This window comes from Athene cunicularia (genome assembly GCF_003259725.1).
Source record: "Athene cunicularia isolate RWA chromosome 2 unlocalized genomic scaffold, athCun1 chr2_part1, whole genome shotgun sequence".
NCBI lineage: Eukaryota > Metazoa > Chordata > Aves > Strigiformes > Strigidae > Athene > Athene cunicularia.
Window position 1 is genome coordinate 31,251,833 of NW_020799095.1, and position 26,553 is coordinate 31,278,385.

The following is a 26,553-nucleotide window of genomic DNA, read 5'->3' on the forward strand; positions in this document are numbered from 1 at the left end:
GCCAGATTGGGCTGCCATTTTCCAAAAATTGATGTTGTACCATTTGCATGAAAACTTAAGGGCAGCAGGATGTGTCAGCCCAACAATCTAAATAGTCTAGTGGCCTGTCTTCAAGAGTGGCCACAAGTAGATTTCTCAGGAAGGCAGTAAATGTGAAGCAGGTGTCAAGATGGAAATGAATACTCTCTTGCTTTTCCATATTCCATGTTTTTCCAATTAGGAGAATGGCTGTGGCTAGACAACACTGCAGTGAATTTTGTCAACTGGAATGTAGGAGAACCTTCCCCTCAACAAAATGAGCACTGCGTTGAAATGTACGCAAACTCTGGGTACTGGAATAATATCTATTGCTCTTCCTACAAAGGCTACGTTTGTAAAAAGCCAAAAAGTAAGTGATATATTTATGAACTTATGTATGGAGTATGCTGCTTCTGTGCTAGTAGATGTCATTAGTAGATGACTTACAGTGCATTTTAGCTGGGTGTTTTGCAGTTTTATAAATTCCCAGAGATGTATATTTGCATGCCAACAGAAAGATAGAGTAATTCTTGTCATTAAGTAGAAGTTCTGACCAGTGCTCAAGTCCCTTCAGAATAATTTTTAAAAGATGTTGTTTCTATCTTAACTGTACTTAGTTTATACACTTAACAAGTTTGTTCTGTATCAGTAATCGTTAACTACTCACAATGTTAGTTCTGTGCCTTGCACACACAGATTTGTCTCATCTATTTGAAAATACACTCCTTAGGGTATCCCCTCTGCTCAGCCCAGGGAGTTACCCTCTGCTTATTTCCCTCTGGCAGTCTCATGTGCATGCATTTTCTGAGTATGAAGTAGTGTTTCTGTGAATTATTTATGAATTGTGGACTAATGAACAGTTTTGGACATTGTGTCTCTGTGTTCTCCTGGTTTGAGAAGATGAATGAATGAAAAGCAAAGCAAATAGAATAGTCTGAATGTGCTAAACTGAAAGTGTCCTGAAATAATTGAATGTGCAAATTTGACAGTAAGGACATCTAGTGTATATATGTTCCTAAAAGTCATCCTAAGAATTTCTTCCAGCATGTATTGCAATATCAGAATATCTTACTAATGTTTACGGAGAAGAGTGAAATGCATGTAGTAGCTGAAATATGCTCACTTCCTCTACAAGACTGGAAATGAAATTCTGCTATCCTTTCTATAAATTTGCTCTCATGCAAAATTATTCTTACTTACTCAGTTGCTCGTAATGATGACTGTATCTTCTACAGGAAATATTGCAGAACTGTCAGATATAACCATCCATTCAGAGTCTACTTGCCTGTCTTTTCACACTGTGATTGACAAACAAAAAGGCACTTTATTTTCATTCTCTATCTAGAATAGTCATAGATGTAGGTAACAAGTGCTAAAATCAATGGCCACCCTTCCTTTTTGACCATTCAACTCACCTGTTTGTGCTGGTACTGGCATTAACCTGTTTTCATGCTGAGCCATTTCAAGGAGCTGAAACAGAAGAAAGCTATAGTTTCTTTTTCTAGGATTAACTTCAGCCAGCTCCTCGTGAATTGGAATGCCATGGAATCAGCCAAATGCCAGTGTCAATGCAAGGACTATATAGTTGCTCACTTAAGAGCAAGACACAACTGAGACCTACACTGTTGTAGAAATGTATCTTGGCTTGTCACAGTTTTGCAAACCTGTGATAATGCTTCATTTGCAGAATTAAATAGCTATAGGCTAATAAATGGGGTGCTAGAAGCATGATTTTACTTAGTTGTGCTTGCTATGACTTGTTATGTTTGCTGTTTTCTGAAGAGGCTGCAAATGCATAACTGTGACTGAAGTCTTCCTGTAGAATAGATGCTATTTTCTGTTCAATTTATTGAGGTAATTTTTACCCTAGTAATTTGAAATTCTGTGGCAGGTTTATTCCATAAATAATCTAACTTTATTTCATAAGTAAGGAGGTACTCTAAAGGACAGTTCAGCAGTTCAACAGGTGCTAGGTGATTGTGCTACAAATAGTGACTAGGTATATTTTTTTCATGGTATCTCACTCTCACATTTCAGGAATAGCAGATTCATATCCCTAAATATACTGCTTGTACCAAAACTCAACAGTGATGTGCACGATATGCCTGATCAGTGCTATACCAAACTTGGTCAGTCAAAAATTTTTGGTGAGGAACAAGGAAAAAGTGTCTAGGTTATTATATTCCAAAAGATTTCCAGTCAAATGAAGCAATGTAGTGAGAGGGTTATTTTCCAAATTTGCATAGTGTAAATTATTTCCTCCTAGTCCTTGCTACATTTCTGAGACTGCTTTTTACACTGTGCTTTTGGGCATAAGGTAGCATTATCTTCACAGAATCACAGAGTGGCTGAGGGTGGAAGGCACCTCTGGAGGTCACCTGGTCCAACCCCCTGTTCAAGCAGGGCCACCTAGAGCCAGTTGCTCAGGACTATGTCCAGATGGCTTTCGAATATCTCCAAGGGTGGAGACTCCACAACCTCGCTGGACAACCTGTGCCAGTGCTCTGTCATCCTCACAGTGAAAACGTGTTTCCTGATGTTCAGAGGGAACCTCTTGTATTTCAGTTTGTGCCCACTGCCTCTGGTCCTGTCACTGGGCACCACTGAGAAGAGCCTGGCTCTGTCATCTTTACACTCTCCTTTCAAACACTTGTATACATTGATAAGATCCCCTGTGAACCTTCTCTTCTAGGTGAAACAGTTCCACATCTCTTAGAGTAAGAGATGTTGGTCACACATTCTTTCCTCATCTAAGAGATGCTCCAGTCCCTTCAGCATCTTAGTGGCCTTTGCTAGACTCCTTCCAGTAGCTCTCTCTCTCCCTCTCATACTGGGGAGTCCAGAACTGGACACAACATGTAATGTAGCAAACATGCAGTGTCTCTGGAAAGCACTTCAAAAAGGTGCAAATACAGAAAGCTCCTGGTTTCCCTCTTTTCCATAGATTTACATGTTGATACAATGTAAACTGCTTTTTTATTTCAACAGTGTTAACAGGTACTTTTCTTGATAGAAACTCTTGGAAACATCCAACCAATCGTGCCAAGTTTCACTCTGAAGAGCTAAATATAGAGTAATGTTTGTCTTTAAACTTAAAACTCGCTAGGCTAACAGGCACTCCAGCAGAGTTCTAGAAAATCTTTGAAAGTCGAGATTGTTGGATTATTAATGAAATCAGACAATGTAAGAGGGAATTGATAAAAATACTTTAACTTCCTGGGCTCACCTTTTTCAGAATGAAACAGGATGCATTAATTCAAGATTTAGTTATAAACTGATTTTATGTCCATGTGGCAAAATACAGATCTTCATCTGAAATCGTGACCCAGTTTTCTCAGCAAGTCAGATTTCATGGTCCAGATACTGAATTTTAAATGAGCTACAAACATTTTCGTTTGGATGTGATAAGTGTTAAGACACTTTGGAGTTCATGAGTGATTTCAATTGTCTGTATAGACAGGCCATTAATGTATCTTGGCAAACCAAATTTATTACATTTGGTATGTTTATATAAGATAACAAGTACTGCAAGATTTTGTAATTATAGTGAGGATTATGTTTGAGCATTTCTGTCCTGAAGATACAGTGTAGATTTTCTTGTGGTTTTACACTGATGTCAGGATGTGTGTCCATAGAGCTCTTTGATTTTTCTTTTTTTCTGCTGCTTTATGTAAATAGCTACATATGAGACCAGAATACAGTAAACCATTGTGCTGTGACCTTTGATAGGTGTATATAGCTTTGTATGGATATGAATATGATTTTCAGTAAGTTCCAAGGATAGAAATAAGTAATAAATAATATAGAAGTAAATAACAGAATAATATAATAACACAATTCTTTATCAATATTTTGAAATGCCAGCAACTGAAATACCACCAGCAGCTGAAATGCCACCAGCTGAAATGCCTACAAAAGGTAAGAATATTGTCTTTCAAGTAGTCAAAAACTATTCCGATGTAAGATCATAAACAGAACAAATAATGTTCTGTATTATGTCTCCTACATTTTCTGATATACCTGAGTACCCAATCTATTTCCTGGGAGCATATTATTTCCTAGTAAAATACAATATACTCCATTCAGTGTTCAAATGTAGATGTAAAAAAATAATAATTTGTAGTATAACATACAATGTTAATGTTTTTAAATAAATTAATTTTATGTTGCTACCTATATCCCATTATTTTGAAACAAATGGAACATTTTTGCTTAAAACATCATACTTTCTAAAGAAATTGTTTTCAGCAATCAGATAAAGAGTTTAATTTCTTTGCGTTTGTTTTCAGCAATGACGAAGGATGAGAAGTCTTCCACTCTGAGCCACAGTAAAACAGGAATTGTAGTTATTGTTGTGCTCATCCTAGTTGGAAGTGGCCTTGCAGGCTATCTCTTCTACAAAAGAAGAAAGAATCGCTTGCCAGCAAATGACAGCTTTGAGAACAATTTGTATTTCAATAGTGATGCAGTTCCTGGAACTAGTGACACAAAGGATCTTGTGACCAACATAGAACAGAATGAACATGCGACATTGTAATGTAATAAAATAAAATGTAATGTAATATGTAATGTAAAATGTAATGTAATAAAATGTGCCTTGTTTTAATAAAATTATGCAATTAGGATTAAGCCAAAACTCTTTTCTCATGTGCAAATACTGTATTAGCCAGTTTCAGTGTGTGAGTAATGTTATATACAGCAGTTATTTTGTTTTGTAACCATTGTATAATGTGCAAGATTTCAGATCTCACAATATATTGACCCACACATGTGAGTGTGGGTCTTAAGAAAAGAGATAATATTAACTAATTATTTAATGGAACAATAGAAACTGATGCAATAAAGGAAGTAAAATGTAGATAGATCCACTTGAGAAGGCTTCCAAGATTTGAAATTTCTGCACCAGATGTATTTCAAACCATGCTAATGCAGATTCTCCAAGCTATTCAGCAAACATCTCTCTAATTCTACCATCTTTCAAGTATTCCTAAGGACTTAACTACAGGGGTAGTTGCTAGATGACGAATCTGTATTTAGGCACATCTTCTTTGAACCACATGGGGAAAATATCTTTTTACATTATAATTTCAGTGCCCACAATTTCATGCAGCACATAGAACCAAATATGTAGTTCTTGTAGTTTATTTGTTCTAGAATTTAATCAGATAAAATCTGGGGGCAGGCCTCTGGAATGGAGAAGTGTGGTTGGTGTTAACTGCCAGTGTTCTGGCTGACCTCAGCTGGGTTTGTCTGGGAGAGGTGATGAAGGTCATGGCAAAACTTCCTTCTTATCAGGACAACAGATACTGAGGAGGGGGAGGAACATTACCTATACATGTTCTGAAAGTTTATGAGTACTGGAGAGCTGTTACTGTGGTCACATGTTGATACTGCTCTCCCACAACCTCTCAGTAAGTAGCATAGGTTAGTGGGGTGTGTGCTGGAAGTCAGGAACAATTTAGCTTTACCGATGTATTAGCTACTACTGATTCTATTTCCTTTCTAAAATGGCTAGATCAGTTATCATTTATGGAAATCTTAGATTCCCCGATCTGGAATTTCTATTCTTAACTTTTGTAAATCTTGGAAAATATGAATCATGCATGATGCCTCACTTGCATACAAAGGCTTGCAAGATTTGTGGTTTCAGATTTTGTTTTGTGAAATAAACAGTAACTAGCTTTGATTTTTTAAATAGTTTTTTTCATTTTATAGTCTTGTCTGTATAGGACTCTGTAACAGGATAAAGGTGAAAAGGAGATGATAGAACCATGGCGACATTCCATCCAAAGTTGCAATCAAGTAATATATTGACCATATTTTCCTGAATCTGTCCTGGGATTGCTTAAAACCAAGACAAAAATGTCAGCTGAGTGATTTAGTAAAAATCTTGAATTACATACAAATGTAGGTAAGATGGGTAAATTTGTCCTGGAACACCTTTTCTCTGGCTCTGCTCCCTTTCTCTAAGTTATTTCCTTGCCTCTGTTCCTATTACTGTTTCCATTTTTAATTCACAGTTATTTGAGAATGCTGTTTCAAGGAGTAGTAACTAATGATTCTTCATGTCACCTGATGTGGCTTATGTGCCAGAAACCTCCTGACTGACTAATGATGTTAAGGACAACATCGTTTCACTTATATGGAGAAGTGGTGCCAGATGGAAAGGTGTGTGAAAGGGACAGTGAAAGGTCAAGAGGTGCTGGTTGGAATCCCAGCCTGAATGCACTGGCTGTTGGGCAAACACCAAACAGATACAGTCTCTACCCAAAAGTTCAGTTCTGTTCTGGGCCCTGCACCATCTTAAGGCAGTATCTGCACACCAAGAGATTCTTCCAGATAACATTGCATCACATGTATGTATGCAAATGTATGATTGTAAAGAAAAGAAAGATTGAGGGAATGTCTCATTTCTGGTGCTTTGCCATACTTACCAGGTACATCTCTACAGCTAAAAAGTGTCAGAGAGAGAATCTGGCTACTGGATCCTGGATAGTCATTCACCAGTTTATACAGCCTGAAATCCAGCATTACCTTTGGGTTGAAGAGAATTTAAAAATGTCATGCTAGTTAACAGCTGGTAGTAGGTGTAGCTGCTTCTGTTCTGCTCTCCTGTCCAAATGGATTCAGAAAAAACAGAGGAGGTTCCAGATCAGATATTCTTCTCTGAAGATGGATCTACTTGGCCTGCTCATTTTAGAAGGAGCCTGGGTGAAAAAGAAAGATTTTGAGAAGAGGAGTTAAAATTTAAGCTACATGATTTACTGTCACTTGCATTTCAATGTAATGGAATTGAAACAAATTTCCCATTAAAGAGAGCAAACTTGGAAACAGTGGCATTTACAGCCCAGCATATCATTACAGTTCCATGTAGTAAGCTGAAGATGAGCACTGATACTTTATATACAAACCCTAATAGGAATTTCTGAATGGAAGGTAGAGAAATGAACAAGCTTAAACACTTTAAACAATATCTAATTAATATAAGATTAAATAGAAGGCATCAAAATAGTTTCAAAGATTTGGCTGGGGAAATTATCCATGTTGCTCTATTTGACTGAAAAAAAACAGTGTGTCGTCTTGGAAAAGATTCATATTCGTATGGATTCAATATTGTTACTTAAAGTATTCTGATCCTTCACCAGTTTTTCTGCTACTGGATGCTATTCCTATTGGGATCGGTCAGTTGCCTTAGAATTGCCCTGTTGCTCCTGTGATCACTTATTTTGTCTCCTGAACTAAGTAGTGCCACTACTTAGGAGAGGTTTCAGGCTCTGTATTGCATAAATATACATTCACAGAGGAATTGGGATCTGTTTTTCTGAAATATTCTTGCTGTAAAACCAAGGAAAATAATTTATTGATAAACAAGAAACATTAATGATGGATAGAAAAGCAAAGAAAATTTTAAACTGATCACTAATAATTCATATCCATAATTCTCTGATTATGCCACAATCGCTTATGTTTGAACTTGGCAGTTTAGATAAATGAAAGATTGATTACGTAGCATGGAAATATAGCATGAAATTGCAAGGTGCCTTATGTTGCTCTTTCAGTATGTTTGGAGGCTGTCTAGAGAAATGGAAATGCTCACTCTCTGGTGTTTTGGTTGTTTGGTTTGTGTTTTTTTTTGTTTTTTGTTTTTTGTTTGTTTTTTTTTTAGGCTAGAATGCTTCTACTGACATTTAGAGCATGTCTTCCTTTTTAAAGACCTTTTTCAGTTGGAAACTGCGATTGTGTTGTATGTGGGTATTCTGGGTTGAAATCTTATATCAAGTTACAGAAGACTATCTTATATGAAGTTGTAGCACAATTTCCTTTCAGATTTTAATACAGTGTTTTCTGAAAATGAATTATTTAACTTCTGTAGGGAAGCATCTGCTTGAACCTGGATGGACCCACCCATGCATTTCTGTGGGCAGCTGAGGAGTGACTTGATGTCAATATTTGATAGCGTGTAAAGGTTTGTGTCTTTGCACGTTGCTATGTTTCTTGATACCCTTGTGCTTAATTTTCATTTCCCCTTTTTCTCCAGAAGAGTTCAGACTTCAGAGATAAGGTGGTGAATCTGCACACTGTGAATGTAACTTCCTGCCTGGGATATTGCTGAAGGAACAATGCTGACTCAACACAAAACCCAGCAGCCTTTCTTCCTCGCAACTTCTAAAACGTCAGTCTGTGCTTTGCCAAGTAAAAGATGCTGTAGTGCATCTTTGCAATCTTCTGATTTTCTTTACCGCTTTATGGGCTGCAATGAGGTCTGCTCAGACAAACATACAAACTCTGAGGTGAAGCTAACCTTAATATGTTTTATCCTTTTTCAGCCTCTCGTGGCAGATCATTGGTAACAGTCCTTCACCAAACACCGATCTTTCTTCAGAGCAGAACTAGTTTCTTTTCCCCTGTTGTCATTGTACTTGTTGCCTCCTGGTAGCTTTGGAGATGCCAAGATATTGTATACAGCGGAACCACAACATATTACATTACTCCTGCCTAAATAATAAATAAGAATGTTTTTTCCATCTGCACATCTGGAGCTCCTGAACAAGGAAGCAAGGGAAGTTGCAAAGTTGAGATTGCAGAGTTAAGCAGTCCCCATGTTGGGGATTACCAGAATGCTTTACTCCAGACTCAGGGCAGCCATCTTTGCATATGCATCAGAATTTACTGAGTAATTGACCATCTGCTGCTATATTGAAGCAGCCTTCTCTTTTCTCTCATTTTCCTCAGGTTTCAGTGTCCTTCTCAGGCTCCCATTCTTTCCATGGTTTGGTCTGGCTGTACGTGCTGGCCTTCAGGTCCCACTATTTTCTGTCACTGTTGTAATTCTTCTGCTCAAATTCCTTGTGTACATTTCTAGATCCAGTGAGATGTTCATGTGCGTATGAGTCAGAACAATAGAAGCAGGATCTCACATCTTCATGTAGATGTCCAGGGTTCTTATTGCCTGCAACAGCAGCAATTTTCAGGGAAAGACCCTAATGAGTATTTGCTGCAAATACAATATTGGGGAAGTTATCCCAAACCAGCCTCTCCCAAATATATGGGAAGTGATTTTTTTCAAAGGCCATAAGCAAAAAAGGATGTAAACCTTCCACAGTAGTGCCTTTTCTCTTCCCTACCTTCTGTATGTTTCTAATTATTTTACCTGTCATGAAGGAGAGATCTTTTTCAAAGTGACCATCAGAATACTGTCAGAAGCCTTAGGGTTGTGCACTTCAGGGAACGTAAACTTTCACAGACTAGCAGGATGAAAAATGTGGCAGTATTCCTTATCAGTTTAGTCTTTCTCTCTAACAATAATTGAAAATCCACTGTTTTCCAGTTACATGTTCTCTTCTTTCTAGAACTGTGCGATTTCTTTTCAGAATTTATTCCATTGTTGCTGTCAGTTTGGGTACATTACTCCTGCATATGGTCAGGAATGGAGCAAAAGAAGGGACACGTGCCTCCTGAAGAACACAGGTCTTATTTTCTGCAGCTTTTCTCTTTTCTGTGAAACTGAAGACATGGAAATTCTGTTTCTCTCTGATTCCAGGGTCATAGTTACTTGATTTGCAAGGTGTCTATTAAACTCTGGCTTTTTTTCATCATTTATTGATATAGACAAATCTTCCTCTTCTTTTTTACCTTTTTATTTTATTTCTGGTAAAGGAAATTTTCATAAAAATAATGATCATGAATTGTAAGGTATGTCTCCAGAAATCCTCACTAAAATGTTACCTCATAGATGTATTTCCATGGAAGGTAAAACATTCATGCAGTAGAGAAACTAGCTTAGAAAGCAAAGCTTATTCATTAATGTATCATTTCAAAATTACTCATGTGACACGATAGAGTTCCTTCTTTACAACTCAGAACTTCCCTGTATCTGTCAAGTCTTAAGAGCTGAAAAGGATTTGCTAATTTGGTTCAGTGCAGAAGGGTTTTCTTGCAAGGCACAGATTTGGTCTTCAGCATCAATTTGAAGTGAAGGGGAGAAGAGACTGAATCATTCAAGCATGGCTCTCTACCTGTTCCTGATTTTTCTCTTTTCCTTTAGTACATCTCTTCAAGCGTCTGGTAAGTCTTTGTCCTCTGCTGAGTATGGAGGTTTGCAAGTTCTTTCTCATGCTTTCATGATGTCCTCCTTGGTAGACAGTGAGTTTAGCTCTAGTCACAGCATATAATTTGAAACAGTTTTATTCGACTCTTAAATTTGGCAGTATCTGTACAGGCATTCTGTTACTTTAACCCAATTTTCAAGGTGGTGTACGAGTGAAAGAAATATGCCAACAGATGTGTGCGTAACCTAGACAATGGGCATAACCTAGACAGTGTTGACTTCTAAAAATCAGCCATCTGAATGCAGACAAAAGCTGACCTGAAATTACTCCATCAGATTTTAGAACAGCTCAGAAGTACAGGGCAGTATCCTCTCAGCACTCACAGAACCACTGGATGACGTGTACTTTGAGTTTCCTAGACAGTTCATATAGACTATGGCACACTGATCATTGCATAGTGGAATCCTGTTTCCAAGCTGATGGCTTTAGGAAGGACCTTAAAAGAACCGCTGCAGCAGGAGAGCTGTGCCATGGGAAATTACATCAGGTTTGTTCAGGTCTGAAGCGCATCAGAGAAACATCACCAAGGATGCTTGACCACTCCCTGACAACTCTGGGATGTAGGAGATTATAAAACCCCATTTAACTATTCCAACCCTGGCAAAAAACCTTGAGTGGCAGTAAAGCTCAATGACACAGCAGAGCGATTTGGATGATGTTGCTGTTGCTTAGAGGGCAGCTAAGGGATGTAAGGTGAGCTGCAAAAATGGTCAAGGTTTGAACCAGGCTGAAGTTATGCCCCTTTTTTTGAAGCTGGCCTTAAGAAACAAAACCCTGTTGTGCAGTGTCTCGCATTTCCGTTTACAAGTGTAACTATTAATGGCACTTAGGATACTTAGCTTTACTGTGCTCAGAATGGAAGTGATGATGCTGCAAGTTGTGGCTTCCCTCCTGAGAAACTCACAAGTTGAACTCTGTGAAGAAACAACTTTTTGCACAGTTGCCAAACATTTCAAAATAATTAACAAAAAAATTACCCCAATTGCTTGATGAGCTGAAAACCACAATGTCATTCTGGGCCAAATATAAAAATGGTTGAATTTTGAGTATGTAAACCATTTTTAATAGCTTTAAAAAAATAGTACTTTTACTTGCAAAATCAAAGCCTGTTTAATATGCTGTGTAGCAGTGAAACTTTGAACAACTCATGAAATTTAATAAAGGTCATTTTTGAATGGCATTTTGAGAACAGTGTGCTTTAAGGGGGTGAAGATGAACAATTTCTCTTGAAAGAGCTGTATTTTCAGCTTCTGTGTTACTTGCATCTTAAGAACTACTTGATGAATATCTTTCATACTGATGATTAACCTCCCTTGATTTCTTTCTCTATGAACTCCGTATATTCAATCTTTTGTTGTAGCAGACTGTCAAATAACACGTAACTGACTTATTTTCTCCCTCTTCAGATGTTTGCATTCTGATTTTATTTTATAGATAGTGGAATATTTTCAATCTATAATGAAGATAGCAAGCTCTGCGCCCAAGCTCAAAACTCTAGCTCGGTCATAACTGCCACTTGTGATGAACACAACAAGTTTCAAAAGTTCAGGTGGGTCTCTGCCACCCAGCTGCTGAGCATGGCGCTCAAGCTGTGCCTGGGAGTGCTCAGCAAGGACGACGAGGCTGCCATCACGTTGGAATCCTGTAACAGGACAAATGAGCTCCAGTGGTGGGAATGTAGAAATGACACACTTGCAACTCACGGCAAGGATTTATTTTTCAACTATGGCAAAGGGAAGGGGAAGAAAATCAGATTGTCCAAAGGATCAGGCAAAGGGAGCAGGTGGAAAATACATGGAACTACAGACAGCGTGTGCTCTCAGCACTATGAGGGTGCGTACTGAAAACTAATGTTTTTTTCTAGGTAACTTGACTGCACCTATTTACAAAGCATTCCACTACTTGCTTGTCATGCAGCAACCTTTTTCTTACAGTGACATCAGTAACAGAGCTAATGATGATTAGGGTGTAGAAATGCAAGGCAAATATGGCTGTGTATATTTCTGCAAACTTGGAAAGTGGAATTCTTTCAAATGATAGAATAAAATGACAAAGGCCTATGATATAATCATAAGGTAAAATGAGGACTCTGATTGTACAACAATGGGAGGAATTCTATGAAGGTCACTTCCCTTCAGAGTCACAAGTAAAATTTAAGATATATCTTCCTCTCATGTAGACCAATAAGAATATTCTGGTATCAACTTTCCAAACCTCTTCAGCCATACAGGAAAAAAAAAAAAAAAAAAGAACCTAAACGTAATCCAAGGACAGAAGTACGTATGCAACAGGAGAAGCTGAGACACGAGTGCCTCTGACACAGTAGTTCAGATAGCAATGAAAAGAAAACCTTAGACAGAAAACTGAGGGCCAGTTAAGGGTTGTTTGAGAGACTTGATTCTGAGTATCTTGCCACAACATACCTAACTGGCACTACAGACTTAGAAGTCTTTGTGGTAATAAAGTACTGATGTATTGAGCTCTTGTACAACTCAACCGTGTCCATGGAGAGCTGTCTATAAGCAGACATTGTGGTGAGCATCTGATGACAATTGACTACTACCGATCTATGTTTGTCTCTGTAGATATCTATACACTGGGAGGAAATGCCTTTGGTGCACCTTGTGTGTTCCCTTTTAAGCTCAATGGCAAATGGTATGCTGAGTGTGTCCCTCGGAGTGATGATGCAAGCTTTCTCTGGTGTGCGACTTCTTCAGATTTTGATAAAGACCATTTTTTTGGAAATTGCCCACTAAAAGGTAATTTATTTGTAAAGATTTCAGGAAAATCATTAAGCAAAAGTTTCATCCACTCTCATGGTCAAAATCTTCTTGGGATGTGGAATTAGCATTGGAGAGCAAGCTGGATTCTGGCTAGCCTAGTTCACTGGTGAGCTATGCAGTGATAAAACAAGGTAGTTGCTCTTCACCCTCACTGTTTCTCCAGCAGAGATGAGGAGTGGTCCTACAGTGCTCCTAAGACTGGTATATTTGGCGAGTATTCTGAGGGTGGTGATGGAGAATGATGGAAATAGGAAGAGAAAACCCCTAGGACTAGGTGAGAAGTAAGTCAGGGCAAATGAAAGGCAGTAAAAATTGTAATGGATGAGAAAGCTGAGATATAGGGAAGAAGGAGACAGTGGTGTATCATAAGATAGAGCAGAGAACAGGACGTCTAGAATGAATGGAAGGATGCAGGACATGGGCAGTGGCCTTCACCTGCCTTTGGTGCCTCAGTGCTCCTTACACCTACAAATTATCCAACATAGCCTTCCAATAACCCCAGCACAAATTGCCTATCCCTTCACACCCTTCACATTTGATTGATTTGAAACGATCATTTCTGTCATGTTGGAAAGTCTGGGAGAGTGTAAAAGGGATCCCAAAGTAAGAAATGGGTGTGCAGACAGAAATCTTCTGTATGGGGAATAGAGAAATGCATGTGTACAGGTAGAAAATATCAGTGAGTGGGTTAAAGTGGACTGAACTGTGAGAGTAGATGAGTTATATAAATAAAAACGAACAGGGTCAATTTGTAAGGAGAAGTAATTCCTTATGTGATTAATGTATTACTAATATTGAACAAAGTATATTTAAGTGGGGCAAGCTATATGTGAAAAATTAGCAAATCATACGTTACATAGTTTTAGTTTGCAATGAAGATTTTATTTCCTGTGTTAGCAAGTATGATTATCTTGTCAAGTTGCTGTTATTGTGTTTTATAGACACCATCCACAGTGACCTTTGGAAAACAAATCCTGTGACAAAAACCCACTATCAGATAAACTCAGAGTCATTTTTGACATGGCACCAAGCAAGAAAAAGCTGCCAGCAGCAGAATGCAGAATTATTAAGTGTCACAGACCTTCATGAAGAAATGTATTTATTAGGTAAAGCAAAAAAACCCCAAACAAATTACTGCATATATTTAAAAAGTAGGTTAACTCCAAGGGCTTTAACATGGATTCTTAGATTTACCTGTGAAAATATGTCTTAGTGACATTCTTAAAAAAGTTTGTCCCTTTCTCATAAAAAAAATGCATTATAATAATTTAAAAAATATTAAAATGTATTAAGAAAGTATATCTACTATGACACTTCTTCCATGCTTTAAAATTTTATTTCAAGTTTTATTGAATAACTTACAAATTCAGAGGCATTTAATAACTTCACTGTTTGTTTCTTTTGGCCATTTAGGGCTCACTAGTGACCTGGGTATCAATGCAAAGCTCTGGACTGGTCTTTTCAGTTCACTTGACGGTGGCTGGCGATGGATTGGGGGCAGTCCTTTTAGATACCTAAACTGGGCTCCAGGTAAGAGCACTTTTTTGAAACGATGATCTGTGTCTGGGCCAAAATTCTCTTCCCCAAATTCCTGTTAACTAATTCCTTTAGTTTCACAGAAATTGCATACGTTACAGGGGATTATGAGAAAGGTAGGATATTACAGTAATAGGGATCACACCAGAGATGAATCGTAATTAATTCTGAATTTCCCAGAAAAAGAAGATAGCCATGTAAGCAGTTAAAACCAAATATATACACCTCATTCTATTTTTTTTTCCATCCGCAATTTTCTTGTCAGGCATGTTATTCAATCCAAACAAAAAAACCTCATGAAAAATAATACAGAGAGAATTTAAAGAAAAGATAAAAAAAAAAAAAGTGAAAAATTGCCTAAAATTATTTTTAATTGTTCTCAGTTACTGCTTATAACATTTATGTGATGTACTTTATCTTAATAAATTTCCACACTTAGGATCTAAGTCACCATCTTGTATGTTGCCATGTTACGTATTTTCATAATAGTTGTGACTACAGGGAAATCCAAAGGGTGAGCACTCTCATGGAATTAAATATGCATTTCATGTCTAGTGTTCAACAGTAAAAGATTTTTTGCAGTTGTTTGCAATACTACCACCCTATAAGGAATTGTGTCTTAGATGAACTTTTATAAAGCTTTTTTCTGTATGCTGCCATACTTCAAATACACTGAATTTCTTCTTAAGCAGTGCATGGGAAGAGAGGGGCAAGTCCAAGTTTGAAATGTCATCCCTCTCGGCCATCCTAGTGGTGCTCCCTTGTTGCATCTTTTAGAAATTATCATGCTAAAGAATAATACACCAGTGGCTTTGCAGTTACAAATGCCCATCACAGTTCCCTCCTGTGATGAGGTGAAAATTTCATTGTTAACAGAGGGACTCTGTGACTCTTTCCTAAAGGAAATCCCTCTGTGGAATCTGGAAAAATATGTGGGACCTTCCAAGGTAGGAATGGCAAATGGGAAAACCAGGTGTGTGATTGGAAGCTGGGATATATCTGCCAAAAGAGAAACTCCTCCTTAGATTCCTCCACTATTGCCTCAAGTAAGTTGGTCAAAAAATAAGGCTATTTTTTGCACTGAGTGAGAAATACTGTGAGGATGCCATATATGAAATGACAATATATTGTCAAAACAAAAGGATTACACTTGTTGACCTGGGTCAGACACTAAGACTTACATTTTCTGGTTCATTTTAAATATGATGTCTAGATGTTGTTCATCATTTTGAAAAGATCCTGGGGCTCAAAAGAAGGCAGGATTATGTGCTTAGTCATGTTATCCAGACATAAAATACTGATGAATAACATGCGTTCTGAAAAATACACTAAAGATGTCCTGCTAAAAGATCTGAGCCAGAGTTCATGCACTCCCTACTCTTTCTGACCCTTTTTGCTCTATTCTGAAAGGAAAACTTCAGAATATGGAGCTGGCACCTTTTCCCAATTGAGTTCCCTTTCCACTTGGGTCAGACTAGGTACTATCTATGTGAAGAAAAAGGTGTGCAGTTACTTCTCCTGGGAATTCTCAGCATGCAACTATACAGTAACTCCCTCAACTACATACTTGTTAGTATATAATATTATTCTCTGACTCAGGGGATAAATGACACATCGTAGCTGGTATCCTGTACATTCCTGGCTGCATCCATACAGCTCACTGGGAATGGTTTCTGACCCATGCTAACCTCTAGACCATGTCTGCAGGTTGTTTAGGTGAATGCAAGTTTGTGCAGGTCAAAACCATGTCCAGGGAGCACTGAACAATGTGGTTGATCACATGTTAATGTTGGGTGCACATCCTGCCCTCTTCAGTTTACTATGTAGGTGCAGACCACGTGAACCTTCCAAACAGTGGTCAGTGGTTGGCCATACTAAATTCACACCAAGAAATAGCCACCGAACAAAATGAATGGCATTTCTGTGCAGCTGAGGATTCTGACATGCTGATATAACCTGAATTGTGTCTGGGCTCTCGGATATGGGATTTGGGCTGTGTAGGAACTCCAACTGGCTCCTGAGCACCTGGTGTTTCCAGAGAAAAAAAACATACATCCTCAAAAATCACCAGGATAAAATCCCTGTGTAGGAAAAGAGGCCCCTTCCTGTAAAATGTGGCTGTACCCAGGGCCTCACTGAGGGGGATTTAACACAGAGTTGTGCCCTGCAAGTTTGAATGCCAAATTATTTAGTGTTTATTTAATCCTGTAAAAGAGTTTTTCAGCAGCTCCCAGCACATTTGACATGGAAAAATCTGTTTGTATTCTTTGTGATCCTCAGCTTTTTGTTTCTCTTCTCTGCCAGTATGTGCTCCAACATTTCAAATTCATGTCAATACAGGTTATTTTTCTTTTGATTAAAAGAAAGTACTGAACATGACTCCTTATTAATTGTTTGAAATATTTTTTTTAGGTGACTTAAAGCCTTTTAAGTGCCCCAGGGAATGGGTGGCCTATGCAGGTCATTGCTATAGAATTTACAGAACACCCAAAATATGGAAAGCAGCCCAGTCTTCCTGTAGAAAAGAAGATGGAGACCTGGCGAGTATTCATAATATTGAGGAGTACAGTTTTATAGTGTCTCAGCTTGGCTACAGTGAGTATTACTGCAGGTCGCTTTTTCTTCTGGAATTGTACTGTTGCTATTATTCATTTAATCATCGTAACCATGAACTTAAACGTTTTTTAAAAAGTCCTTCTTCAGTCAAAAGTGGCTGTGATATGTTATTGTTCCATTTTAAGACATACCTGTACCTTTGTGTTGCCAGAGCCAGATGATGAGCTGTGGATTGGTCTAAATGACTTCAGAGTTCAAATGTATTTTGAATGGAGTGATGGGACACCTGTGACTTATACCAAATGGTATCGTGGAGAGCCAGCACACACCCAGAATAAGGCAGACTGCATCGTTATGAAGGGAGAGGTAAATATCCGTCTCCCACTTTCATGCTTTCTTCTGTCCTTTGTGTTCCCAAAAAAGGTTCATGTGTTAGGTTAATGGTTGGACTGGATGATCTTCAAGGTCTTTTCCAACCTAGAAGATTCTGTGATTCTGTGAAAACATCTGTGACCAAAAAATGACAAAAAGTGAAAAGGGACAAGAGTTTTAAGGGTTTTTATGAACTTGGTTTAATTCAGAATATTTTAGTATGGAGGGAGACTGGCAACCAGATCTAAGGAAGGTGTATGGTGAAGACCAGAAGCAGTGCTCTGCACTGAGACTTAGTCTGCTCTGAAAAAGTTATAATAAATCTCCCATCTGAAATTGGTTGAAATACCTCATCATCCATATTCAACATGGCTGATCATAGCTGCATAGTACAATTCTTGGAGCAGGGCCTTTCTTATGTTTCCCCTAAAACACTACAACAGAGGTTTATTAGAGTTACTTTGGAGGCTCATTACCAGAGACATAAAAACTTAGGTAAAAGAAGTTCTGTCTTGTTGCATACTCAGTATGACATTATCATAATACTATGGAAAAAAAAATCATTTTTTATGTTTAGTTTATCCAAAATTTCCTTGCTATTGTCATCTGATTATATGAACATAATAAATACTATGCTGGTGAGAATAGAGTGGAACAGCATGGTTCCTTCCTGCTCTCATCAGCCACTGGATCTTTAATACATCCAACCCTCATTCTCACACCTCTGAGGAAATGTGGTCCTTACTGTCTTTATTTTGTTCCCTATTTGGGAGTTTTGGAGAAAGTAGCAAGGCAAGGAAGAGAGCTGAAACTGACTCAGCCGTACGAAGAGAGAAGGGTTCTGTGTGAGGACAGTGAATATTCCTGTTGGATGTGGATTTTCTCTAGATTTCACTTCTCTTTGTGATTTCTTCTTTACCATGCTCAGGATGGATCCTGGGCTGACAGTGCTTGTGAAATAAAACTTGGTTACATCTGTAAAAGGAATCCTTTGGCAGAAGAATCGGGTGCAGACGAAGTTACTTATCCAGGCTGCCAGAAAGTAAGTGTGAAAAAAAGCGTCTTACTTTCTCTCCCATGACAGTGAATATCACAGAAGTCAATTATTTTGACTGTTCTTGATGGAGCCCTAGAAAACTGCTTATTTCATATGTACTGATGCTTATTAAACTAATGGGGAAATTTTTTCTTTACCTACCTGAAACATAGATTGGCTTATTTTTTGCATTCCCTTACATGTGCACTTCACTCAGCTCTCTTCTAGTGTAAACCGGTCACTTCACCTATAAAAGCTGCTCTCTGCAGAGCACATCAGTATTTTTTCACACTGCAACTCCCTGGTCTTGGGTTGAATGCAACCTTCTCAGTTTAATCTATCCTCCACAGGAGGCAGGAATATTTGAGCCGCCTGTTTTGCAGATTGTAGCCTCTTGCAACAGCTACACTTACACAATGAGAAGGCAGAGCAGGCTTTACTCAAGGAGCTGCAAAATGGCAGTGAGCGTGCTTGCCAGCTTCAAGTCAGAACCACAGCTCACTGCTCGCAAAGACGCCTTGTGCATCCTTTATCAAGGTGCAAGACACGGAGCTGCGGTTACAAATGTTATGTTTGATTACCCCCTTTATTTCTTCTCGTGGATTCTGTGGCTAATTTTGACTTGGGGTGTGGTCTTAACGTGGCTTTTGGAAGCTGCACAATCTGACAGCCCCTTTGTGCATCTCTGCTGTTGACACTGGCAGGGCTGGATGAAACATGGCTTCTACTGTTACTCCATGGGGCAGTCACCAGCAACATTTTCAAAAGCAAAACAGATCTGTGAAGGGAACAAAGGTTACCTGGCTACTGTGACAGACAGGTATGGAAACATAATTCTTGTCCTTTCATACGTGCAACCAGGATGGAAGGACCAAACAAATCTCTTCTAACCTTGCAGTTATTCATAGTGCCTAGTGTGACAGCACTCCTTTGCTGGAAAAATTATAGCAGGACTGAAGAAGTATTACAAAATACATCAGGAGCTTTTATGTCATCAATACATTCAAGCCATTGCTACTGCACACCTATACTGTTGTTGACTCCAGAAATTGAATAATTGAGTCAACTGCCCAACAACCCTAGCTTTCCAGATTGTTTTAAAACTTATTGAACTAAAAATAAACAAACATGGAACTATTTCTTTCTTCTGGATTTGAGATTTTCAGCCTTTTCTTTGGAACAGGCAGATCTGGAAATTTGCAATTCTCAGAATAAAAGTAGAATTTTCCTCAGAGTAACAAGATTTAGAGATCTAGACCTTATCATAAAGCTCAGTAAAACACTGTAGTACTTATTTATACAGAATAAATAACATATATGCATTAACATGAGTATTGTTTGGTTTGTGTTTTTCATTGTGCAGTACAAATGGAGAATAGAATCACTCTAAACTCTAATCATTTGTTGCACTACCAAAATATATAATAAAAAATAACTTATATAACACTTAGAACTATAAAATTAAGATTGTTACCCTTGTTTCAATCCATACTTATCTTTTCCCACATATTAACAAATCACCTTAACTTTACCACATTTGCTGCAATGAACTGTTTGAAGAAATGAACAAATTATGCTGAAAATGTGATACTTTGATGCTTATTCCTCACAGATATGAACAAGCTTTTTTGACTTCTGTAATTGGATTCAATCCAGCGAAGTACTTCTGGATTGGTCTCTCAGATATGGAGGAGCCGGGGACGTTCAGGTGGGCCAGTGGGGATGCGGTCATCTTCACTCACTGGAATGCAGGAATGCCTGGTATGTGCTATGGGGGGCCACTGACTTTCTGGTCTGGGGGCTTGAGAAGTGAGGGTTTGAAAGCTGAAAAGTGGTTTATAAACTCTTCTGTCACAAAGCGGCAGAAAGAACAGTGCAACTTTTCATTTGTGCGGCAGGGATTAAATAAGGAATGGTGGTAACTCCTTCCAGTAGACCACCTGGGACTACATGTGTCTGTTGGTATCATTTGCTTTTTGTTTGATAGTTTTGATAAATGAATCACAGTATAATGTAAAAGGAATTTGATAAAATTTCTTTTTATGATTTAATTGAAATGCACGTGAGCTACTGTGAGCTATCGGCATCCAAACCCAGTGGGGACAGGTAACTCTTAAGTAAGTAGCATATGCTTTGAGAAGATGCAGCCATTTATCAATAAGGTTTAAAAATTTTATGTTTCATGAAGGAAGGGAGTCAGGCTGTGTGGCCATGATAACTGGAACTTCAGCTGGATTATGGGATATTTTGAACTGTGAAGAAACAAACATGTTTCTCTGCAAGCAGCTGGTGGCGGGAGTGACCCCCCCTCCTCCTCCAACAACAACCCCTCTCCCATCATGCCCAGAGGGATGGCAATCCGTTGCTCAGAGCAGCTCCTGCTTCAAAGTAGGTGTTTGATTCCAGAATGCAGATGTTTGTAATTTCCAATGAGAATATGTTTCATTTATGTCTGGAAGGTGGATTTTACCCTGCCTAATTGATAGGTAGTTTCTGGTTACCTTGCCTAACTGATAGGTACCCCAGGTGGTATGGCTGAGAACTGCTGGAAAATGCTGTATGTAGGCTGTACTCAAGTCTGGAGTCACAGGGACTCTGAGATGACAGGAAAAGCAAAGTTGCAATAATCAAATTTGATAGATGACCACAAGCTTATGGTTGCACAATTAAATAGTAAAGAATAAAACTAGAGACCAGGAGACCAGAAGAAAGAAATAAGTCTAGAATTCTGTTTCTAAATTTCTGTAATATGCAGCAATTTAATTGTCCACATTTTTACAGATTTTTCAGGGAGGAAGGGAGAAAATGCAAACGTGGTTTGGTGCAAGAGATTTTTGCAGAGCCATTGGAGGAGATCTGGCATGTATCCACAGTGAAGAAGAACAAAACCTAATAGCTGGCTTGTAAGTATCTGCACAGGCTGTTGTTTAAATATAGGGAAAAATATTTTAAAAATGATCCTTCTGAAGGACATAAAGGACTTCTGGTGATCAATTTCTACTATGCAAAGATGGTGTATATCATTGCAAAATGGCAGAAGGAATTGGGTAGGAAGAGGTGAGCAAAAGGGTTTCTTGGCAGGCGTCTGGGAAGGTGGTGCTATGCATTGAAGTAGCCTGAACATACACAAAACTCAAAGAATGATCATTAAAATTGGTTACAACTCAGTTTGGTTCAAAAAGATAAAACTTATCTTTTTAGCTCACTGAAAATACTCTTGATTAAATGAATAGTTTGTGCTGCTTTCCTTCCTTAGTTTAAGAGAAAATTGAGAAACTAAGGAAAGCCTGACTTAAGCTTATGAGTACAGATAAGTCTGATTTTGGATGCCTAAGTGTTGTGGTTTGAGCCCATGAGGAAACAGCATCATGCAGCCATTCACTCACTCCCTACCCTCAGGAATGGGAAGGAGAAAATAAATCAAAAGTCTTAGGAATGGACATAAGGACAGAGAAGGGTGGTTCACCCATTACAGTCACAGGCAAAAGACAGACTCGTTAGGGGAAGAAAAAGAGCTTCACTTTAATTCAAACACTAACAACAACAGCAACACTTAACAGACAGAATGGGACAGTGAGACATGTTACCACATCTTAAAAACACCTCCCCCTCACCCCTCCCTTCCTCCTGGGCTCAGCTTTGTTCCTGATCTCTCCAGTGGTGCAGGGGGCAGAGATGGGGGTTACAGTCAGTCCACCACTCCTTCCTCCTCAGAGGAAGGACTCTTTATATATTCCCTTGCTCTGGTGTAGTGTCCCTCTCATGGGAGGCAGTCCTCTGGGAACTTTCTCTGGCATGAGTCCTTATCCTTCCCATTCCTGTGCTGCTCCAGCATGGGTCACCCCCCTGTGTGTTGCAAGACTCCCAGCACCAAACTACAACAGCAGGGGCTTCTTCCTTCCATGGAGTCCCAGCCTCCTTTGGGTGCAGCTGCCTCCTCTGGTGTGGGGTCCTCCACAGACTACAGGCGAATCTCTGCTCCTCTGGTGACCTCCATGGGTGAGGGTGGGGGCGACCCTGCTGTCTCACCATAGAATACAGGAGGGGTCTCTGCATTGGTGCGCCTCTTCCTCCTCCTTCCTTCCATTGACCTTTGTGTTTGCATAGGTGTCCTTCTTGCAACTCCTCCTTACAACTCCCACAACTCCTCCTCTCAGGTTCCCCTTCTTAAATATGTCATTGCAGAGGTGCAGCCACCATTGTTAATTGGCTCAGCCTTGGCCAGAGCTGGGTCCAACTTGGAGCCAAGGGAGCTTAGAGAAGCTTCTTGCAGCGGTCACCACTGTAGCACCACTCTCTGTTACCAAAAACTCTGCCACACAAACCCAGCACATTAAACTACTTGGTGGAACCAAGACCTTAAAATGTATTTTCATTTAACTCAGTGTTTGTGGACTCATAACACCTGTGATGTTTCCCATGAAGCTCTATGTTTCACTGCTCCTGGCCACATGCAGTGCAAGGGTGTTTTTCTCCGCATGACAATTGAATGATTATTTTATATGACTGTCTCAAATGATACTTCAAGCATCAAAACACTGAGAATAATGTAATGATAGACATTCTCCTTCTCTATTTCACACTGTCTGATGGTCTATATTTGTGATCTTCAGAAACAGAGATTATCTTCATCTATCTTACTGGATGGGGTTAAGTGCCTTAGACTCTGACAGTGGATTTATATGGAGTGATGGCTCACCAGTGAGTAAATAATTTATTGTTCCAGCTTTCTGCCTAATTTTCCACTTATATCTTGACAGACAGCTCTCATAACTCCTCCTATACAAGCCACAAGTGACCTTAAATATTTACTACCTGTTTCCACTCTAGGAATTAGTTTTTATCTTTTTGTAACATATATTATAGAAATATAATATATAATTATAATATATAAAATATATAATTATAATATATATTATATTATATATACGTATTTATCTTTTAATATATTTTTTAACTTTTAATGGTATAATATTTAGAGTAATGAAATAACACCAAAGGTGATGGAATACATCTCTTGATCTAAGCAAATCTGCGTGTGTTCACCTCTATATTCCTATTTGTCATCTACTGTTAGAAATAATTTTGTATGTCTACACAAGCTACGTTTTGTTGCCCTTGCCATCTTAAGTAGATCAAGGTCTGCAAGGCCCAAGCCCATATGGCAGCACTGATGGATTGTCTCAGATTGAAACATCAGAGCAGGATAACCAACATAGTGGTCAGAGGACAGTACTTAGATACTTCTTTCTAGAACTTGACATGAGAACTTCATCTCTCTTGACAACAAAGAGGGCAACAACTTCTTGGTTTACTAATGTGGCTTATAAATACACAGATGTATCATGTTGTGCAAGGGTCATGCCATTCTCCTTACAAGGTCTGGCATCAAAGCACGAGACAGACCATGAAATCAAATGAAGTACATTCTTTAACAGGATGATATAAGACAATATTTTCACTTTAAAAGGCAAATAGTAACACAACTGTGTTTCCACTATAGGTAAATTTTGAAAAATGGGCAAATGGAGAACCAAACAATTATGATGGAAATGAAAAATGTGGCGTGTTTAGTGGCTACAATAATATGAACTGGAATGATTTGTTTTGTGAACATATGCAGGACTATATTTGCCAAATAAAAAAAGGTAAGATAACTTTCTTCCTTGAGCAACTTTTAGAGCAGAAAAGAACATCCTTTCCAGGTCAGACCACGCTATCTGCACATATTAGAGCCAGCTGTGCCATCAAGCACAATGAAACACCTAATACATTTTAATTTGAAAAAAACCCAAAACAGTTGAAAACTATTAATTCATCCATGAGATACATGTGTAATTGTGGAATGTATATACAGCATGTTGAGGAAGTGAAATACAGCAGCCTAAAAGTGGGCATAGTTTCTGTAAGCTTAACTTGTGATCAGTTCTAATGTGGTATTTCGTTGAGTGTAACACCTTTTTTTCAGATATTCTGAGAAATTCTGTGACAAAAATAAGCATACTGAGTAACCCTTAAGATTAAATTTATTACTTGGAATTAATATGTTAACAAATGTATAAATATATTTAGTTGAGAAATGCCTAAGAAATATAATATACTCAAATATCGATTTACATTGCAGGAGCATCACTGAAACCAGAGCCTACTTCCACATTCGGTAAGTCTTGTACTACCAATAACAGAAATAAATTAACAGATAATGATGTTAATTTCTATTACAGACTGTTTTATGTCTTACCTTGCAGATTATGAATATATTGTTAGTGAAGATGACTGGATAATATATAATCATAAGGAGTACTACTTCAGCAAGGAACCAATGCCTGTGGAAAAAGCCAGGGACTTTTGTAAGAAGAATGGTGGTGATCTTGCTGTCATTGAGAATGAAAGTGAAAAAAATTTTCTTTGGAAATATGTAAGAACTATGTTTTACTTCAGAAATGCTCTGCTCTGTCCTGCACTGAGGCATCTATTACAGCTGGCTTGTGAAATATTAGAAAGTGGTTCCCATCATAGAAAAAATTGGTGCCATCTTTCATGGGCTTATCCGCTTAGAGCTTTACTATAATCATTATTTTGATAGATTGTTTCATGCAGACAAACCTCAGCTTCTTTTTGAGAACATTCTCAAGGTGTAACTTTCAAAAACCTTGCTCTGTTTAGCTGAAAGCTACGGTTACTGAGTATGTTTTGTTTTCCAACTCACTCTTTTCATAGAATTCAGGAAAAGCTTTTTCTATTTTTTGTCAAAACAGATTTCAGATTTTCAGGAAAAGATTTAAACTAGAATATTTTCTAATAGGAAAAGAATAACCCGATGATGATACACTCTTTCAGAAATAGTTTTATAGCATTAAAACCAAATATGATTCCATTCTTTCCTCCACATGACTAAGCATTAACCCCCACCATTTACTTGTAATCTCTCATCAAATTCTCAATATGTTTTCCTAAATCTCTTGAAAGTATTGCTCTATTTTATAGTCTACCTAAGAGGTCATTCTTATCTTCTTAACATAGATTTTTGCTCCATTTCTTTTTCATTCCATTCTGCTGTGGTTTTTGTTTGTTTGTTTGTTTGTTTGTTTTGTTTTTGGTTTTGTTTTTTTTTAATAAATTCTGGATTTTCTTACAGCTCATCAAGATTCTTATTTTTTGTGTTTTAGACTTTCTATAAAGACTGGGGAAATAACTTTTATATTGGCTTAAGTGTGAGCCTTGACAAGACATTCCGGTAAGTAAAATCAAATTAAGTTTGTCAGACTCATAATGTGAATATCTGTCATGGCTATCTGTTTCCCTTTCTTTTGGCTCTATACTCTGCTTTTGCACTGTGACATTGAGATGTTCACTCACAGTCAGTGTGGAGCCATCCTCTTTTCCTTGTTAGATGAAAGAGAAAACTGCTTAGAGGTCTCAGGAGTGTTCCAGATGGTACTTGCAGACATTACTGAATATTCGAATTATCAAAAAAACCCTACAAACCTGCAGTGAGAGACATCATGGTGGTTTTTTAGATGTGAAATATCAATACTGGATAGTCCTTGTCTGGAGGGTAATTTCCAGATGGTTCTACTGTCAGAGCCCAGGGCAGGACAGCTTCAGACTATGTGGAGACATTAGTCTTCTACAAATATATTTGGAAACAAAGTGCCCTGGGAATGTCCTAAACCTCCCCTGGAGCCTTAGATGAGTTACAGATGCATTTCTCCTGTGGGACTCTTCTCCCCTCTACTCCTGCCTCTGTGATTTGAAGCTTGGTCAGATGAGTCTCAGCCTCTTCATTTCAGTGTTTCTTCTGTTGCCTCAGGATGTCTTGGCCACAAGCCACAGACACTGGATAGTCTCATCTCCTGGAGCTCCTGCTTTCTACATCACATCCACTGCTCAGAAAACACTGCTGTTTGTCCAGTTCTCCCTTGCTCCCTCACTAGTTTCATCCTCCTCCCTGCTGGATGACAGTCCTGCTATTTGTCTTTATATTATGTCTCCCAGTTTATTATGTACTGTTTTTTCCTATTTGGCTCAGGAGATTTGCAAGTGGAAGCAGCTAGGCATCCTGTTGAATTCCTTATTTGAAGGTTACTTGAAAAAACATGCATACAGTTGCTTAGTCCCCAAAACTGGAAAAACATTAAAT

The 26,553-nt window shown here is 38.4% G+C and overlaps 2 protein-coding genes across 2 annotated transcripts in view; both read left to right on the forward strand.

Moving 5' to 3' along the window:
* The window catches only part of LOC113477169 (macrophage mannose receptor 1-like), a 63,262-nt gene extending 57,573 nt beyond the window's left edge, over nucleotides 1-5,689 (forward strand). The window contains exons 27-29 of the mRNA XM_026843329.1: nucleotides 221-388; nucleotides 3,883-3,936; nucleotides 4,308-5,689. Of these exons, the coding sequence (XP_026699130.1) occupies nucleotides 221-388; nucleotides 3,883-3,936; nucleotides 4,308-4,555 (470 nt within the window). The 3' untranslated portion in view covers nucleotides 4,556-5,689. The remainder of the gene's footprint in view (nucleotides 1-220; nucleotides 389-3,882; nucleotides 3,937-4,307) is intronic.
* A 4,255-nt stretch (nucleotides 5,690-9,944) lies between these two features.
* Nucleotides 9,945-26,553, forward strand: part of LOC113477241 (macrophage mannose receptor 1-like) — a 31,895-nt gene continuing 15,286 nt past the window's right edge. Inside the window, exons 1-18 of the mRNA XM_026843467.1 lie at nucleotides 9,945-10,083; nucleotides 11,562-11,960; nucleotides 12,713-12,886; nucleotides 13,852-14,016; nucleotides 14,324-14,440; nucleotides 15,349-15,492; nucleotides 16,859-17,041; nucleotides 17,214-17,368; nucleotides 18,303-18,416; nucleotides 19,115-19,230; nucleotides 20,023-20,171; nucleotides 20,599-20,798; nucleotides 21,192-21,313; nucleotides 23,024-23,111; nucleotides 23,914-24,058; nucleotides 24,535-24,570; nucleotides 24,659-24,828; nucleotides 25,580-25,647. Coding sequence (XP_026699268.1) covers nucleotides 10,023-10,083; nucleotides 11,562-11,960; nucleotides 12,713-12,886; nucleotides 13,852-14,016; nucleotides 14,324-14,440; nucleotides 15,349-15,492; nucleotides 16,859-17,041; nucleotides 17,214-17,368; nucleotides 18,303-18,416; nucleotides 19,115-19,230; nucleotides 20,023-20,171; nucleotides 20,599-20,798; nucleotides 21,192-21,313; nucleotides 23,024-23,111; nucleotides 23,914-24,058; nucleotides 24,535-24,570; nucleotides 24,659-24,828; nucleotides 25,580-25,647 — 2,606 coding nt within the window. The 5' untranslated portion in view covers nucleotides 9,945-10,022. The remainder of the gene's footprint in view (nucleotides 10,084-11,561; nucleotides 11,961-12,712; nucleotides 12,887-13,851; nucleotides 14,017-14,323; nucleotides 14,441-15,348; nucleotides 15,493-16,858; nucleotides 17,042-17,213; nucleotides 17,369-18,302; nucleotides 18,417-19,114; nucleotides 19,231-20,022; nucleotides 20,172-20,598; nucleotides 20,799-21,191; nucleotides 21,314-23,023; nucleotides 23,112-23,913; nucleotides 24,059-24,534; nucleotides 24,571-24,658; nucleotides 24,829-25,579; nucleotides 25,648-26,553) is intronic.